Source organism: Periplaneta americana, chromosome 1, assembly GCF_040183065.1.
Source record: "Periplaneta americana isolate PAMFEO1 chromosome 1, P.americana_PAMFEO1_priV1, whole genome shotgun sequence".
NCBI classification, from domain to species: Eukaryota; Metazoa; Arthropoda; class Insecta; order Blattodea; family Blattidae; genus Periplaneta; species Periplaneta americana.
Window position 1 is genome coordinate 45,339,053 of NC_091117.1, and position 16,982 is coordinate 45,356,034.

Genomic DNA, 16,982 nt, shown 5'->3' on the forward strand with positions numbered 1-16,982 from the left:
CTTAATTAATTACATATCACCTTAATTTATTTACATATCAACTAAATTACATATCATCTTAATTAATTGCATATGAACTTCATAATTAATTATATATCAACTCGATTAATTACATGAAACAACTTAAATAATTACACTGCACCTCCAATTAAATTTTCAGTCTAATCTTCTCAACCTTTCCTTAAATGTATTGACTTTGAGAGGACCACCCTGAAATATTGCTGTAGGTAAGCTGTTCCAGTCTACTATTGTGCGGTTAACAAAGGAAAATTTTGCCACGTCCGTTCTTTGCTTTCTACATTTAAACTTCCTAATATGATCTGCCCTGTCTAAGTATGAAGGTGTTGCTAATCTAGCATTGATGTCGGTCCATGCTTTGTGTCCCATTTGTGCTTTGAACAATACGGTGAGTCTGGTTTTTCGTCGCCTTCACTTGAGAAGTTCCCACCCTAAGTCTTTTACTATCTCTTCACCATGTTCCTTCCCCATTTTGACATATTTTGCTGCCTTGCGTTGGACCTTTTCTATTAAATCGATTTGGTTTTGTCTGTACGGATACCAACCTACTGCTCCATATTCCATAATTGGGCGAACAAAGGTTTTGTACGCTAATTCTTTTGACTTGCGGTTAGATTTCTTCAGAATACGCATATCATTAATTTGAGAGGGTTGTTCTTTGGGGTATTTGAAACAACAGTATTAAATAGAAATATTCTCAATTTTACTCCGTTTCTGAGTTAAAAATTGTTTTATATGAAACATTTTATAGATTTCACCCAAAAATAATAAAATAACCTCCAAAATAACTCTTAACTACTTTAACTATAAAGATTTACTCATATTCATTGTATAACCGCGGATGCTGGCGTGTTGGGAAAGCCATTGATTTAATTCACAATATGCTCAGTCAGTTTAAGAGAGCAGTGTATTGTAATAATAAATAATAGGAAGAATTTTTGCTTTGTCCTTTAAATGTGCAGCAATTTTATACGAACAGATGTAGTTGAAGAATATATCTCATGAAGGGATCGAAGAGATAAGTGGAAAATATACAGGGTGGCACACGAAGTATCATACCATTTATTTTGATATAACACGTATTGATTTGTATTAAAGCTTTACAAAATTACACAGAATTAATAATTAGGATTTGGAATATTATCTCTAATGCAGAACATGTTCCATATGACCGCCGTTCTGCCTCACATCCTTTTGCAAACGAACCCTTACATTCGTCACCACTTTTCGACACAAGTCTTCAGGTAGTTTCTTCTTGTATCCAGTAGCGCAGTTAGAAACAGCGAAACTACAATATTACAATTTTAATGAGATTATTAAATGGTATGACATTTCGTATGACACCCTGTATATCAGTAACTTCTTCAGCTACAACTTGCCCTGAGTTCGTCAGCGATAAAGCGATAGCTGTTACCCGTTATACGTGCACCCCCCCAAACTGTACACACTAGAAAATAAAATATTAAATAAAGTACATAAGTGAATATAAAATATGGCGACACAGAAGTTTGACAATCACATGTGTGGGAAAATTTAGTGCCGTTCTTAAAATATTTTCAATTATTACTTAATTAATTAAATTAAGGAATGTTAAATGAAAGCTTCTCGGGCTTCCAGCCAGGTAATAAGTTGGTGATCCACCGACGTTTCGAAGATGTTCATCTTCCACGTCTTCAGGAAGATAGAAGATGAACATCCTCGAAACTTCGGAGGATCACCAACTTATTACCTGGCTGGAAGCCCGAGAACGTTTTGAATTATCGCCAGGAAAGCTTCAGCAGTTATTTTGAGGAATGTTAGTTTTTATTATGACGTCACGGGGAAATGACACAGTGCAGATTGTCCCATTCTGCATGCTGTAGAGTAGCAACTAGCGGTGAAGAAAATATTTATCTTCTGTTTTTATGTCCCAGTTAATATAAACAGCAATAAAAATGAGATACAAACGCTTAGAATAAACTTTCGAAATTAGATACCAGTAACGGTTTTCGATAATAATAGTACATTATGCAACGAGCCTATAATGGTAGTAATAAGACGCAAGTATGTTTGTTTATGAAACGAGCGCAAGCGAGTTTCATAATTTTCATACGAGCGTCTTAATTACCATTATAGGCAAGTTTCATACGACTTTTTATGCTCGACCATATTTCTAACTTGAAATTATTCAGAAATTTTCATGTTATGGTTATGTCACTAACCGAACTGACCTGAATTGTGAGATGTGCGCAGACGCGAAAGTATTGACTTTTCCGAGACACGAATATCATTGACCTTGATATAACCTAGAGAACATTAGTCTTGATATAACCTAGAAATTGATATAGAATTGAAAAACGAGATGACAAATTGAATTATTTGAATATTATTTACAATTAAAGCTAATTATTATAGTAACAGAACACAGCCTTCTGCGACATTATTGGATTTCCAGCCTCCGTGACATTTCCCTAGTTGTATTTCGATTGCATATCCGAGAATAATCGGAACTTTAATGAATAGGTGTACTTAAATGACATGCATCAAAGGACTACTACCAGGTGTATAATTACTACATTTCGGCATGGTCGAGCATAAAATTTGTTACTGTGTTGAAAGTCAATTAGTTGAACGTTTGTAAGATGGACAGTAGCATCTTCCCCTTCACTGTTGGCAGAATGTGAGTAGAGGGGAAAGGCCTATCAACCAAACTGAAATGGGGATTAGTAATATAGGGAAAATGTTAGCTTTCTTCCTTAAGGTGTAAAATAAGAATACCTGGATTATGAGACTTAATAATTCCTTTCCATGTAGATGAATAATCCCATGTTAAGGGCAGTGATGCTTTTACCTGGATTGTCAGCAACGATTCTTACAACTGCGTAGCCGCCAGACGGAACAGCAACAGTATCTTTGAGAACTGGAGCCACAGATAACTGCTTGGATTTGTAAATGGCTGCTACTTGTTTAGCATCATTTGTGAGGCCTATGTCCATAACGTTGAACGCGAAACCATGTAGATGTAGAGGATGGTTTACACCTCCTGCGTCAGCTGAAATAATAAGGTATAAAATACAGTATACTGTGTTTATTTATTGTTTACTGTTAGTAAAATTAATTGCCTCATGCACGTATTTTTGTGAAAGTTCGTAAAACTTATTCATTATCATTATTATCAGACACTTTCCCTAAACAGGGATTGCCTAGAAGACAAAGTATACCATTTACAAAGCAAAATTTTGAGTAGTACAGTACATATTACATGGATAAATTGTTATAAATATAAAACCAATGCAAGGAAGAGAAAAAAAAAATTATAGTGCAATGTCTTATCTAAGGTGATTTCTTAACAATGTAAACGAACTTTTCAACGCAAATGAACAAACACTGGTAATTATAGACTACTGTAGATCAGCGGTCATCAGCACAGAGCAGCCTGGGTCTAGCGTCCCTTACCCGCCGAGAATACACTGCAGTATGATGCATTCGTAGCTGCTAGCTGGTATGTTCTCCCACCTCCCTCAAATCCATTTTAATATTATCCTCCCGTCTACGTCTCGGCCTCCCAACTAACATTCTATATGCATTTCTGATTTCGCCCACCTACGTGATAGGGTAAACATTGGTAATTTCGTGGTAGTGGTTATTTCGTGATACTTTTTCTTTGCTCTTTTGTGAACTAACCAATGGTGTTACGAGATCCAAATTTCCGCCAAGGGATTGCATATGTTGTCCAGTTTCCAGAAACATACAGCTAAGCTTTGTGTGACTATTGTAGTTGCTTCAGTGAGCTTTTATGATTGGAGAGAGCAAGTTTGCGTCGACTTCTCTGGCGTACAAATTTTGTGGATGTTTGTAATTACATTACAGGCTTATTACTAAAGGTAAGAATATGATATTTGGTACAAAGATGTATTCTATCTTCATGAAATTTTAGGAAATGTTTTTGGAATTTTAGATACATCTGTAGTCGCCATATAGGCTTAGCTTTACTGATAGAAATCTTAGCTCTTTGAGGCGAAATTTTGTTGAGCATTAAGTGTTACATTTTATACTATTTTAAAAATTGTATTACAATAGGAATTTTAGAAATCTGAAGACAAGATGTGATAACAAAAAAGAAAACGAAGACGCAATGGATTCAATGTAGCTTCAGTTTCAATTGTTATCATGCTAAGTGTCAATGATAAGTGCTAGATACACTTACTTGCAAGAATTGTGAAAAGAAGATGGAACATGGCTCCACCATTTTGGACCGGAGACAGAGGCAGACAATGGAGTGACATCATGCAAATTCACCAAAGAAATAGAAATTCAAAAGTACATCTTCGGCAGGAAACGTTATGGCTACTGTGTTTTTCGATTCAGAAGGACTCTTGCTTGTGGACATCATGCCACACGGAACCACCATTAATTCTGACGGATATGTTGCAAATCTCAAGAAACTTCTAGTTCGACTGAGCCGTGTTCGACGACATCGGGAGAAGCAGGATGTTCTGCTATTGCACGACAACGCACAGCCATATGTCAGTCACAAGACCACAGACCAGATAAGAAAATTCGGATAGACAACACTGAAAGACCCGCCTTACAGTCCTGAACTGGCACCGTGCGATTACCATCTCTTTGGTAAACGGAAGGATCCCTTCGCGGAACGAGGTTAGGAGATGACTCCCTTGTGCACGCTGCTAAAGAGTGGCTCAGACGTGTTAGTCCAGACTTTTACCGTGCTAGTCTACAGGCCCTCGTTGCTAGGTTACGTAAGGCAGTTGAAATGGACGGGGATTATGTGGAAAAGTGACATTTTGTTCCTTGAGGATGCATCTACATTCTTTGAAAATAGGAAAGCTGTAGGATAAAAATATAATTTTTAAACAAATGTTATGCATTACTTTTGGAGTTACCCTAGTAATATAGGCTATAGTAAAGTCCGTAATAAAAGTGTTCACCCTTTCAGGGCAAAGACGATCCCTCTTCAATTTCAATTTTTACTTTGATTTCATTCTCATTATGTGTTGATATGTATTTCTATGTTTTCTTGCTATGAATATTAGACGGAATTACTATGTTTGAAGTCTTGTAACAATAAATGAGAATTTCATTTGACTTTAATGAATTTCTCCACAATTCTTCTACCTCTCACGAAATTATCAATGCAATATCACGAAATTACCAAGCTTATCACGAAATAACCAACCTTTCAGCTTAAGTTGTAAAAGTGGTTTTTGGCACATATTCAAGAACGTATCAAATCTTTTATGTCTTCAGATTTGTACAGCAAGTTATCGTCTTTTAGATGAAAAAATCGGAATAAGGATATATTTACACATTTGCATTTTAAATTAGTTTTCATGAAATTATCACGAAATTACCAATGTTTACCCTATATGTATAAATATTTTTCTAAATATTAAATGATAAATGTGTGTTTCAATATGTGTATATTTAAGAGAAGTTTCTCTAGACATTGGTTCATAAACCACTGCATGTTCTATACAATCTAGGAAAAAGACTCATAATTCCCTGAGCACGAGTTTTTACTCCTTCAGGGAAGAATTAAGTCTGTATTTTTGTACATGATATTTTGAATGAATGAATGAATGAATGAATGAATGAATGAATGAATGAATGAATGAATGAATGAATGAAGCCACTGTGTCCCATGAAGGGCTAGGGCCTCCTACAGGAGGGGAAGCTCGGTTGGTGTGGTTCACATGATGAGCTATTTCACGTGAATAATATTTACATTCACATTCACTATGTGAGATTCACTAGAGTTTGACAAATTTTAGTTCTATATGAGTTTGTTTACTATCTGCGTTCTTGTTGCGGGCGATGGTTGACCAATTTCCTCCCAGCTGCTGCTTGAATGTATCTGCCCATCTTCTTCTTGGCCTGCCTTGTGTTCTCCTTCCTATGTACGGATCCCACATGGTGGTTTCTCGCGCCCATCTGCCTTGTTGCTGCCTTGCTACATGACCACCCCACTTCCACTTTATTATGAGGGCTTTTTCTGTGATGTTCTCAGAAGCTGTAATGTTCTGCAATGCCGTGTTGGAGAAGCCAACTATCTTCCTCTCCATTTTCCTTTGGTATATTTCGATGTTCGTCTTTTGCTTCTCTGTGAGGGCCCAGGTTTGGAAACCGTATGTTAGCACCAGGAATACACAGGAGTTAAGAGCCTCTAGTCTGAGTCTGCGGTTTATGGACCTGTCGAGGAGTATAAACTTTAGCGCCCGGAAGGCTTTCCAGGATTGTGTTATTCTCCTTTGTATTTCTTTCTCCATCCCTTGGTTAAGTGAGACAGTCTGCCCTAGGTAGATGTAATCGTCCACGTGTTCTATCTCTGTTCCTAGTACTCATATTGGTGTTGGCGTTCTAGATGACATTATTTTTGTTTTACTGTAATTGATTGAGAGCCCAACACACTTGCTGAGCTCGTTCAGTTTGATAAGTATTTGCTGTAGTTCGTTTGGCGACCTGGCAAACAGTACAACCACAGTCTACTATATACAGTCGCGAAGCTCAATATGTAGTAAAAATGCAAACATGGGTAGTTGCCCACCACAAGGATCGCTACTATCGCCTCATCATCGCAGATCTCTCTCCTAGCAGACGAAAAATATGTTACACTTTCGTTGTCGTGTTCTTTTGGAAAAATTAACACCTTCCTTCCGTTATTGAAATATTAAATGCATAAAGTTAATTTATTATTTTAATGAAGTATGTTAAATTCCACCATAAACTCGAAGATACCTGCAAGAAATAGGTTAATATAATTTTTGTTTGTGCAAAACGAACTGAAATTTACTATAATAGCTTCACTCATTCAAGATTATAGCGATAATTAACTATGAAACCAATAAATATTAATTTGCATTTCCCTTTACAACAATAATAATGGAAATATGAATTAATGGAGTAACTTACGTGTACCGGTACTTGTAGTGTAGGCTTACGTAGTTAACAAAGTGGGATGAGGTTAAGCAATAATAATCACACCAGAATTGGAAATAAAATATGATCAATAAATTTTATTGTAACAGACTTTTTCTACGTCTCTAGTAAAGCAACAAATAAAAATAACAACAAAATTAACAGCTATAATTAAAAACATATCCTTTGAAGAAAAAAGTAGGCCTAAGCAATAATAATCCCACCAGAATTGGAAATAAAACGTGATCAATAAATTTCATTAAAACAAACTTAATTTTTGTACGTCTTTAGTAAAATAACACATAAAAATAATAAAAAAATTAATAGCTACAATCAAAAATATATCCTCTGAAAAAAAAGTAGACCTAACCTTTATTTCTCTGGAAATTTAACAGCCTAAGTGACAGAACCTTAACCGGTATATAATGTCCTTTCGGTTAGACTGAAACATTTCATTGTGAAATTTAAGGATATAATGTATTCTAACAGTCACAAAGAACTTCAAAATTAAGAGTTTTGTTTCTGCACAGCATTCTTGTGGAAACCCAGGAACCTTTCTGAATCTTCCGGAAATCGGACAAAGGATAACTCTGGCCTCTTTCTCTTACTGTTGCTACAATTTATAGCACTACAAACGTCTCCTCCTTGTCCCATAGTATTATTCCAATTATTATATTTTAGTCATTAACATTTTCATTACAACCAATAACGAACATTTCACAAGCATCAATGTGAAATACGCAACGAGCTAACACTCGATGGAAATACGACACAGTCCAAAGTCGACCATGGACAGTCTATTGTTTCTAGTTGCTAACCGCTTGGAGCGCTTTATCACGAGATTTGCAAAAAAAACACCTCAAGCTTCGCGACTGTATATAGTAGACTGTGGTACAACATCATCCGCGAATCTTTTACTATTTTACTCTTTTGCTATTTTACTATTTTATTAAAAATAAACAACAACAATTTATTGAACAGTACAGAAGTATGGAATTGTGCTACACTTACATTCGTCCAAGAAGGTAAATTCGACTACTGCCCCGAGCTTAATTTTCAAATTGTGGAAGCATGAGCACAGGTCCTTGTTGCATACTGCTGACCCGTTCGACGCCAGAGGACAGTAAGCGTCAGCGGGGATGTCTTTCCACTGACTTAATGGTGGAGATTCTGGCAATTGATTGAAAATGTTGTTGAACCAGAACATGGTATCCGCTGTATCGGGTCCAGGACCTGAAAGCATTGAGAATTAACACCTTACTAATGAATATTATTCTATTCTCTTCAGAATGTTCTGCAATGCTTCCTTCTGTGTTAATTTTCGCGATATTCGAAATATACAGAAGAAATATTGTGAAGTTGTAATGCAGAGTGATTCGGGAAGAAAAGTGAATATTTTAAGGGGTGATAATTAGGCTTCGTAAATCAGCTACCTATAAACTGGAATGAAGTTACTTGAGTGGAAGTATATGTGATGTTACAGCGCAGGTATACGTATGCTCGTATACAAAATAGTTATGCACGCTCTGCCTTTCGCTGTAACAAGTCAAATCCGGGACGCATTCATAGTGAGTAGTCTTATCGATCACTGCTCTTATTAGTCGTGCTTAAATGCGACAGGCTCATGCCAGTAGATTTACTGGCATGTAAGAGAACTCCTGCGGGACAAAATTCCGGCACATCCGGCGATGCTGATATAACCTCTGCAGTTGCGAGCGTCGTTAAATAAAACATAACATAACATTTTATTTTATTTTTTTAAGGTTCATTGCAGAGGTGAAAGCCTTAGGTAAGACGCTCAAGTGTGTAATATTGCAGGGCATAGTTGAGGATATTTGAACTAATAATTTCACTGACAATATAGACAACATTACATACACATTGTGTAAAATAAACGTAAAAGTGACAAAAAAAACAGTGCACTGCAATTATATCAAAAGGCACGAAATTGTGTTGAACATAATCCAAAAGAAGCAGTACCATCAAAATCTGAAAATTATTAGGATATTATCTCCACGTTTAGCATGGATTTGTGTAGCCTACCATGATGTTCAGTCCCAACATTCCAATTAACATTTCAGGGGATTTCTAGAAAAATACATAGAAAATTAGTGGGTTTTCAGTGATGAGCGACATATGCAATATCCTAATGAAACTTGAAAAAATATTAGATAAAAGGAATATCTTGTACTAAATCATGCACCAATAACGTCACGTGTGATTGAAAGAATTTCTTGCAATATAAAATCATCTCAAGTGACACCCGCATATGTTCAAGTTCCGTAACTTACAAATGCACGTTATTATTCACTGCAAAGATCACGACGAAAATGAACTTCACGGCTCAAGCATATGTTTACTAGTATAGCTTCAGAATGTCGGGAGTTGACTACTCCACGAACACGATGCGAAGACCTATTTTGGTTTATCCTTATCTGTTGCATCATCTGTGTTCCGTGTACTATATACCCAAAGTGTCTTTAATACTTTAGTCTTTAGGTAGCTGGAATACGAAGTCTAGTGATAATATTGAATGTTCAGTATGTAAAAAGTTCATATAAACATGTGTCCAATTTTCAATGAGTGTGGAGATACAGTTGTTTGCATCTTATGTAAAACTAGTGTTAAAATGGTATGAAGGAGAAACAAAATTGCTATGTACTATTGACTATCTACATATGAATAGTAAGTGTTGCTCTTCTGAGATTGTTTGACGTTAACACTATTCATAATGTATGTAGATAAACAACTGTTTGTAGTTTTCTTAGTTGCAAGGATAGGCCTATGCAAGTTACCCCAGTATGATGGAGCTGCTGTATATTTCAACCGTCAGATAACACATTATCTAAATTTCGCATATCCCGAACGATGGATCGGCCGTGATGATCATCCGTTAAGGTCTCCAGACCTTAATTCTATCTACTTTTTTCTGTTTGGGTGGATGAAAGGCGAACTATACAAACACGATGTAAACACAGGTGACGAAGATATCGCAGAACTAGAACAACTATCGCACAGGTTCTACGGAATTCCAGTTTCGCCCTTTAAGAGGTAGTTCATGGTTTAATTCAATGGTCGAATCATCTATTATAAATGCTTTTTCTTTCGTTTTTATTTACTCTTCTATTGTTTCCTGGTATACGCCTAGTTTTTTTGTGAAGAGATCCCCCAGTGAGGGGAATATAAATAAATAAATAAACACATAAATCAATCAATCAGTAATTAAGTAAATAAATAAATGAACATATGAGTCCATGAATGAAAAATAATTAAATATATAAACAAACTATAAATAAATACATAAAATAAAAAAATGAATAAATTAGTAATTAAGTAAATGAATAAATGAACAGATGAGTAAATGAATGGAAAAAATTAAATAAATAAACAAACTACAAATAAATAAATAAATAGTTAATTAGTAATTAAGTAAATGAATAAATGAACAGATGAGTAAATGAATGAAAAAATAATTAAATAAATGAACTACAAATAAATAAACAAATAAATAAATAAGGAAATTAGTAATTAAGTAAATGAATAAATTAACAGGTGAGTAAATGAATGAAAAAATAATTAAATAAATAAACAAACTACAAATATATAAATAAATAAATTAGTAATTAAGTAAATGAATAAATAAACAGATGAGTAAATGAATGAAAAAAAATTAAATAAATAAACAAACTACAAATAAATAAATAAATAAATTAGTAATTAAGTAAATGAATAAATAAACAGATGAGTAAATGAACGAAAAAAATTAAATAAATAAACAAACTACAAATAAATAAATAAATAAATTAGTAATTAAGTAAATGAATAAATAAACAGATGAGTAAATGAACGAAAAAAATTAAATAAATAAACAAACTACAAATAAATAAATAAATAAATAAATTTGTAATTAAGTAAATGAATAAATGAACAGATGAGTAAATGAATGAAAAAATAATTAAATAAATAAACAAACTACAAATAAATAAATATAGTGTTAGGAATATGGCCACATTGTTATTGGTCTGTCACTTCCTCACCCTCTTCACCACTCCCTAACATGTGACAATTTAAAGGATCTAACCCTGTTGTCAGGTAGTAATTTTTCATAAAATCAGCGATCCTGTTAACATTGCTGTGGAAGAATCAGTCACGCTGAGGGCAGACTTTGGACATTTTTCATTCCTCTTTTGCCCCTTCCTTTTTATAGGCTGAACGGTGCACTATGACTAATACATTAGTTAATATTGCAGAAAATAATTTTGTAGAATGAAGAAAAATGGTAAAGGTAGCGCCATCACATGCTATGATACTTGGGGACATGGAGGTAGAGCCCCATACTTCCTTGACCTCGACACTAGAGTGAGGTGGTGTGTTCAGTACCAAACTCAGACAGGCTTTTACCCCCGGAAAAGACCCGGTACTCAATTTGATACAGTCCGCATTTCACGAGAAGATCCGAGCAAGGAATGCGAGTTATTCCCCCACTCTTACAACCTGCTCCCGATACGGAACCGGCCGGCCATTAACTGAGCCTTGCTTGTCCCAGCGGCCAATAACATCACTCCCATCCACCTGCTCCTTCAAGCATGCTGGCTTACTCGCTCCTCTTACACCGCAAGGACCGTACTCCCCTCGCGAAATTTGGACAGTAGGAGGCTGAGTGAACGTAGGGACCGTTCTGGAAGTTTGACAACAAAAAAATCCCGACATTACTTAGCATCGGACCCCGGACTTTCCAGTCCGTAGCTGGCTGCTCTACAACTGAGCTACTGGACTGTCAGTTTTATAGAATCATGAGTAAGAAAATTTTTTAAGTAATTATGGACAATATTTAAAATGTTTTGCGTCCTTTGTTTCAGGTTTTTATGTCATATTTTGGTATTTTAGGGCATATTTCCACAGTGTAAAGGTAATAGAAATGCGAGTCCTAGTTGTAATCCTTACGAGGCAATATAAAATTTGATTAATTTTCCCAGCAATATGAATGTCTAGCTCAGATATCGTAAGACTAAGGTAAGGTGTCCAATCATCGTCCCCCGTTTGGGTTTTGCTTACCATTCACAGGTCATTAAATTTGAGGACATGAAAATGATGTATTTAAGACCCTTCAACATTTAGCGACAATTTATAGAATTCCACTTTTATAAATGCGGAAACAAATGGAAATAAACACGAAGAATGAATGTATGTATTTTTTTCACAATTCATTGAAGCAGTCTCAATTTCGTCCCTTATGCTTTTCAACACATGCAGTGGAAATTATTTTAATAATACACTTAGGGTAAAGTTGCCTAATTCCGTGATACTCTTAAGTCCGTGATACATTTTTTTCCCTGGATGTTGCAGGATTGGATATCTTGCTAGGAAGTTCACCGATGTCTCAAAAGTAGGAGAAAGATGCACTGTTTCGAGAAATATGTCTGGCGCTATGGTCGAACGGTAAAACTCTGACATTAAATTAAAAAAAAAGTATCACGGGGTTAGGAATATCACGGAATTAGGCAACTTTACCCTAAATTAAAATATATAGAATGAACGATAATTGAAATTATGTAACACAGCATTCTAAAATTATTTTAATGGCATTTCTAAAAAAAAAAAAAAAAGATCTCTTTCATATGACATTTCTAAACACTTTGAAAAATACTACACAGTTTAAACCAGGGATGTCAAAGCGCCGGCACTGCGTGCTCTCAAGAACATGCAAATCATTTCCTTAAGAGCGATGATTGCAATTTATCTAGCTGAAAAGTGAACCTTGTTGGATTTATATTGCTTGTAGTATCAGCACGTAATGCAGGCGATTTAACATCCCTTGTTTAAACCGAGATTAAATAGTACAGTGCGGTTTAATCCGGCCTGAAATATTAATAACAAAACCCTTTCTTAAAATTCCACGAGATGGGAATAACGTGTCGGGGACAAAATTTAGACAGACGCTGGGGGACGAAATATAGGCATGTGCACCACAAACGTATGTCAGCATCTTCCCCTAATTACGTTGCATTACCCGGTCCGCTGACTGTATAATCTTACACTAGACACTTTAATCTATATTATAGAACAAAAATATATTGGAAATACATACGTTGGACTGTGAAGCACTACTGAGAATATATAAGAAGAATAGTTTTCCAACTTTACGGATATTAAAAAACTTAAATAACAACGAAACAGACAATGATACTGGCTCTAACTGAACGTACGCTTGTTACTCTATAAAGAGAAATGTTTTCTACCCACCACCACCACCAGGGTGCGACACGATATAGGGAAAAAATCGTGGGGAACGAATTTAGGTAAGGGGACGAACATTGGGCACTACATCTTACTTAAAGGGAAATCACATACGGTTGAACGTAAAATAATAGTCTTTTGTGTAATTGGGGTAGTAGTAGCCCATCCTCAAGACGAACTCGATGTCCGGGTCTGGAACCAACACATTTTTGTCGACTGGTACGGCGCTCTCCAGGTGGGTCACGCATAGCCCATTCTGCCCCTTTGCACACGTTGCGTTCTCCGGGTTCAACACCTGCATACAGAATGAGAAACAAGATATTTCAGAATTTTTTAAAACGTAGCCTTATCCATATGTGAAAATGTGATAAACAAAGAGACCGGCAAAGCATTTCATAGGACGAAAGATAGAGGAGAAAAGAGAAATTTAAAAAAGAAAACAAACAAAAGGATAAACAGAAGAGATGGAAATTAAAACAGAGTAATAAAGAAATTTACGTAAGCAAGAAATAAAGAAGAGTAGAAGCAAGTGTTACAAATATGAAATACTGCTTAGCGCTGTATCTCAGATCTTACATCTTAACGGCAGTTGGTATACCGCTGGCCTTCTATGCTCGAGGTTGCGAGTTCGATCCCGGGCCAGATCGATTATATTTAAGTGTGGTTAAATGCGACAAGCTCATGTCAGTAAATTTACTAGCATGTAAAAGAACTCCTGCGGGACAGAATTGCAGCACACCGGCGACGCTGATATAACCTCGGCAGTTGCGAGCGTCGTTAAATAAAACATAACATTTAACATTTCTTACATTTTATCTGTGCTGATCAGCGACCGCCAAATTTCAAATGGCTTATCTAATTCGTGAGCGTCAGCGTATTAAAAAGTATTGCTACCTTTGAGCCGCGTCCTTTCCTCCTCACCGCAAATGTGACGTTGCACAGAAATAAAATAATTATAAGATTTATACATTGATCTGAAGCTGTACTGACATCCATTTCACGTAATTTCATGTCTATGTGTGCTTTCACTTGAATTTCAGAGAGAGCTGCCGATAAGTAGGCAATTCCCTTATTCCTAGTTTGAACCCGTTGGGGTGTCATCTTGAGCCGAAATTTCTCTCTCTGTCGGTCGTACCAAAGAATCAATATATATACATGTATAATTTATATTGGAAGATGTTTACCCTTTGACCGCTGTACGTCCGATTATATCATACACGTATTTTCTAAATATGACTTGATAAATTGTATCTCACAAATTCAGAACATGTTAATTATATTAGTTTACGCTCGACCATGCCGAAATGCAGTAATTATACACCTGGTAGTAGCCCTTTAATGTATCTATTAAAGTACACCTATTCATTATAGCTCAGTTGTTCAGCCAATGAGAAATCACCTTTGTAAAAAAGAGCAAGTATCGATTATTCTCGGATATGCAATCGAAAGACAACTAGCAAAACGTTACGGAGGCTGGAAATCCAATACTGTCGCAGAAGGTTATGTTCTGTTACTATAATAATTAGCGTTAATTGTAAATAATATTCAAATAAATTCAATTTGTTATCTCGTTTTTCAATTCTAAATCAATTTCCAGGTTATATCAAGATTAATCTTCATGTTATTCTCTAGATTATATCAAGGTGAATGACGTTCGTTCCTCGGAGAAATCAATACTTTCGCGTCTGCGCACATCTGACAATTTATTGTTATCTCGTTTTTCAATTCTAAATCAATTTCCAGGTTATATAAAGATTAATCTTCATGTTATTCTCTAGATTATATCAAAGTGAATGACGTTCGTTCCTCGGAGAAATCAATACTTTCGCGTCTGCGCACATCTCACAATTTAGAAGGTCAGTTCGCTCCTCACTTACATACCATAACATGAATACTTATGAATAATTTCAAGTTAGAAATATGGTCGAGCATAAAAAGTCGTATGAAACTTGCCTATAATGGTAGTAATTAAGACGCTCGTATGAAAATTATGAAACTCGCTTGCGCTCGTTTTATAAACAAACATACTCGCGTCTTAATTACTATCATTATAGGCTCGTTGCATAATGTACTATTTATATACAGAATACAGATAGAGTATAATTTCGTAAGAACTTACTGTTTAACATAAATAATAATATTCTGAGAGACATGTATTTTATAAATTAACATACCGTACTACATTGGCAACATGATTGCACAGATAGACATTCGCAATAATACATTCTGGAAATAAAGGACAACATTTCGAGAGAGATATATAGGCTATTTTAGAATAAATAGAGTGTTATTTTCAGTGAGCTTACGTACATTGACGTACTACATTAGGAACATGACAAAAGTATCATTGATTTGCTTTTTGATACGCGTACAATTCTTTGTTTTCCCCTTTATTACATAAATATAAAAATGTGTGTGTGCTTACTCGAAAGCAAGTTACGTCATTTACAATGTGAAAAACACGGAGTTTCTCTAAGTTTTTGAATGACTGTCCATGAGCTTTATTTTAATATGGCCATTACAAATACTAGTCGCACTGAAATTGCAGTTGCTTAAAATCGATAGACATGTCAGTGGATATCGTAGGAATATGTGGGATAAAAACATCTTCTTTCGTTTTACCGGTTAATATTGTAACTTCTCTTAAATTTTGCGTGAGTTTTTCACACCAATTCTTTTTCCATTGCATAATATTGATGGAACAATATTTCGCAATAGTACTATGGTGAGTCGATATTAAGTATCAATAATTATTATATGCTGGCAATCCTTGTGGTTCAAAAGAATTCAAGAAAACAGTTGGATAAATACAGCTTGCTCACTATCTAAAACTGTATTGAGAAACTCATAGTACAGTCCTGGACTGTGTAAAGATGCTTATTGCATGAATGGTCTTGATTTTGGCCTTCATGTTCCATCAACAATGTTATTTAATTTTGTGTTATTTTTTCCACGGCCTCATGAAAGTCGATGTTGAATAAAACAGACAATAATAAAGAGCAATTGACTATAGAAGATTGGATTTTAATATTATGCATGAATGTTTGATCGTAATATTTTTTAAATTAATTTAACATCTATTTGTCCAGTTTTAATATAGCATTTGTTTCTCTCCTTGTTATGAAGGTTAAATGTGCAAACTTTGGCACATATCGGTCAAAGCGTGTAGGTCTGTATAGAGTACATACAAACATACATACCCACATTCACTATTAGATATTAAGATATATAAATAGGTAAAGAAAGAAATGAATGAAGGAAGAAAGAAAGAAAGAAAGAAAGAAAGAAAGAAAGAAAGAAAGGAATGAATGAATGAATGAATGAATGAATGAATGAATGAATGAATGAATGAATGAATGAATGAATGAATGAATGAATGAAGGAAAGAATAAGTGATGAAGTTATTAAAGAAGGGAAGGAGTGAATGAATCATTGAATGAATGAACGAACGAATTGATGAGTGAAGGAATAAATGAAGAAATAAATCTAAAAATAAATTATTAAATAAAGAAAGAGAAAATAAAAATAAGTAAATATTACTTTGCTATCTCCAGCAATATCCTTAACATTTGTGCCTTTTCAAGGCTTTGAATAATATTTACTTTTTCAGAAATACTCAGAATTGAACGTGTTTGTGACATGATGACTTACCGATATGCACTTTGTACTGTTTTATTCTTTCTTCAGAGCCACCGGCGTGGCTCAGACGGTTAAGGCGCTTGCCTGCCGGTCTGAAGTTGCGTATAGGCGCGGGTTCGATCTCCGCTTAGGCTGATTACCTGGTTGGGTTTTCCCGATGTTTTCCCCAATCG

General features: G+C 35.2%; 1 protein-coding gene across 1 annotated transcript in view; it reads right to left on the reverse strand.

The window, feature by feature from the left end:
- LOC138695006 (uncharacterized) overlaps positions 1-16,982 on the reverse strand; it is a 70,650-nt gene that overhangs the window by 1,794 nt on the left and 51,874 nt on the right. The window contains exons 9-11 of the mRNA XM_069819290.1: positions 13,285-13,465; positions 7,945-8,166; positions 2,849-3,049 (exon numbers count right to left, since the gene is read on the reverse strand). Of these exons, the coding sequence (XP_069675391.1) occupies positions 2,849-3,049; positions 7,945-8,166; positions 13,285-13,465 (604 nt within the window). The remainder of the gene's footprint in view (positions 1-2,848; positions 3,050-7,944; positions 8,167-13,284; positions 13,466-16,982) is intronic.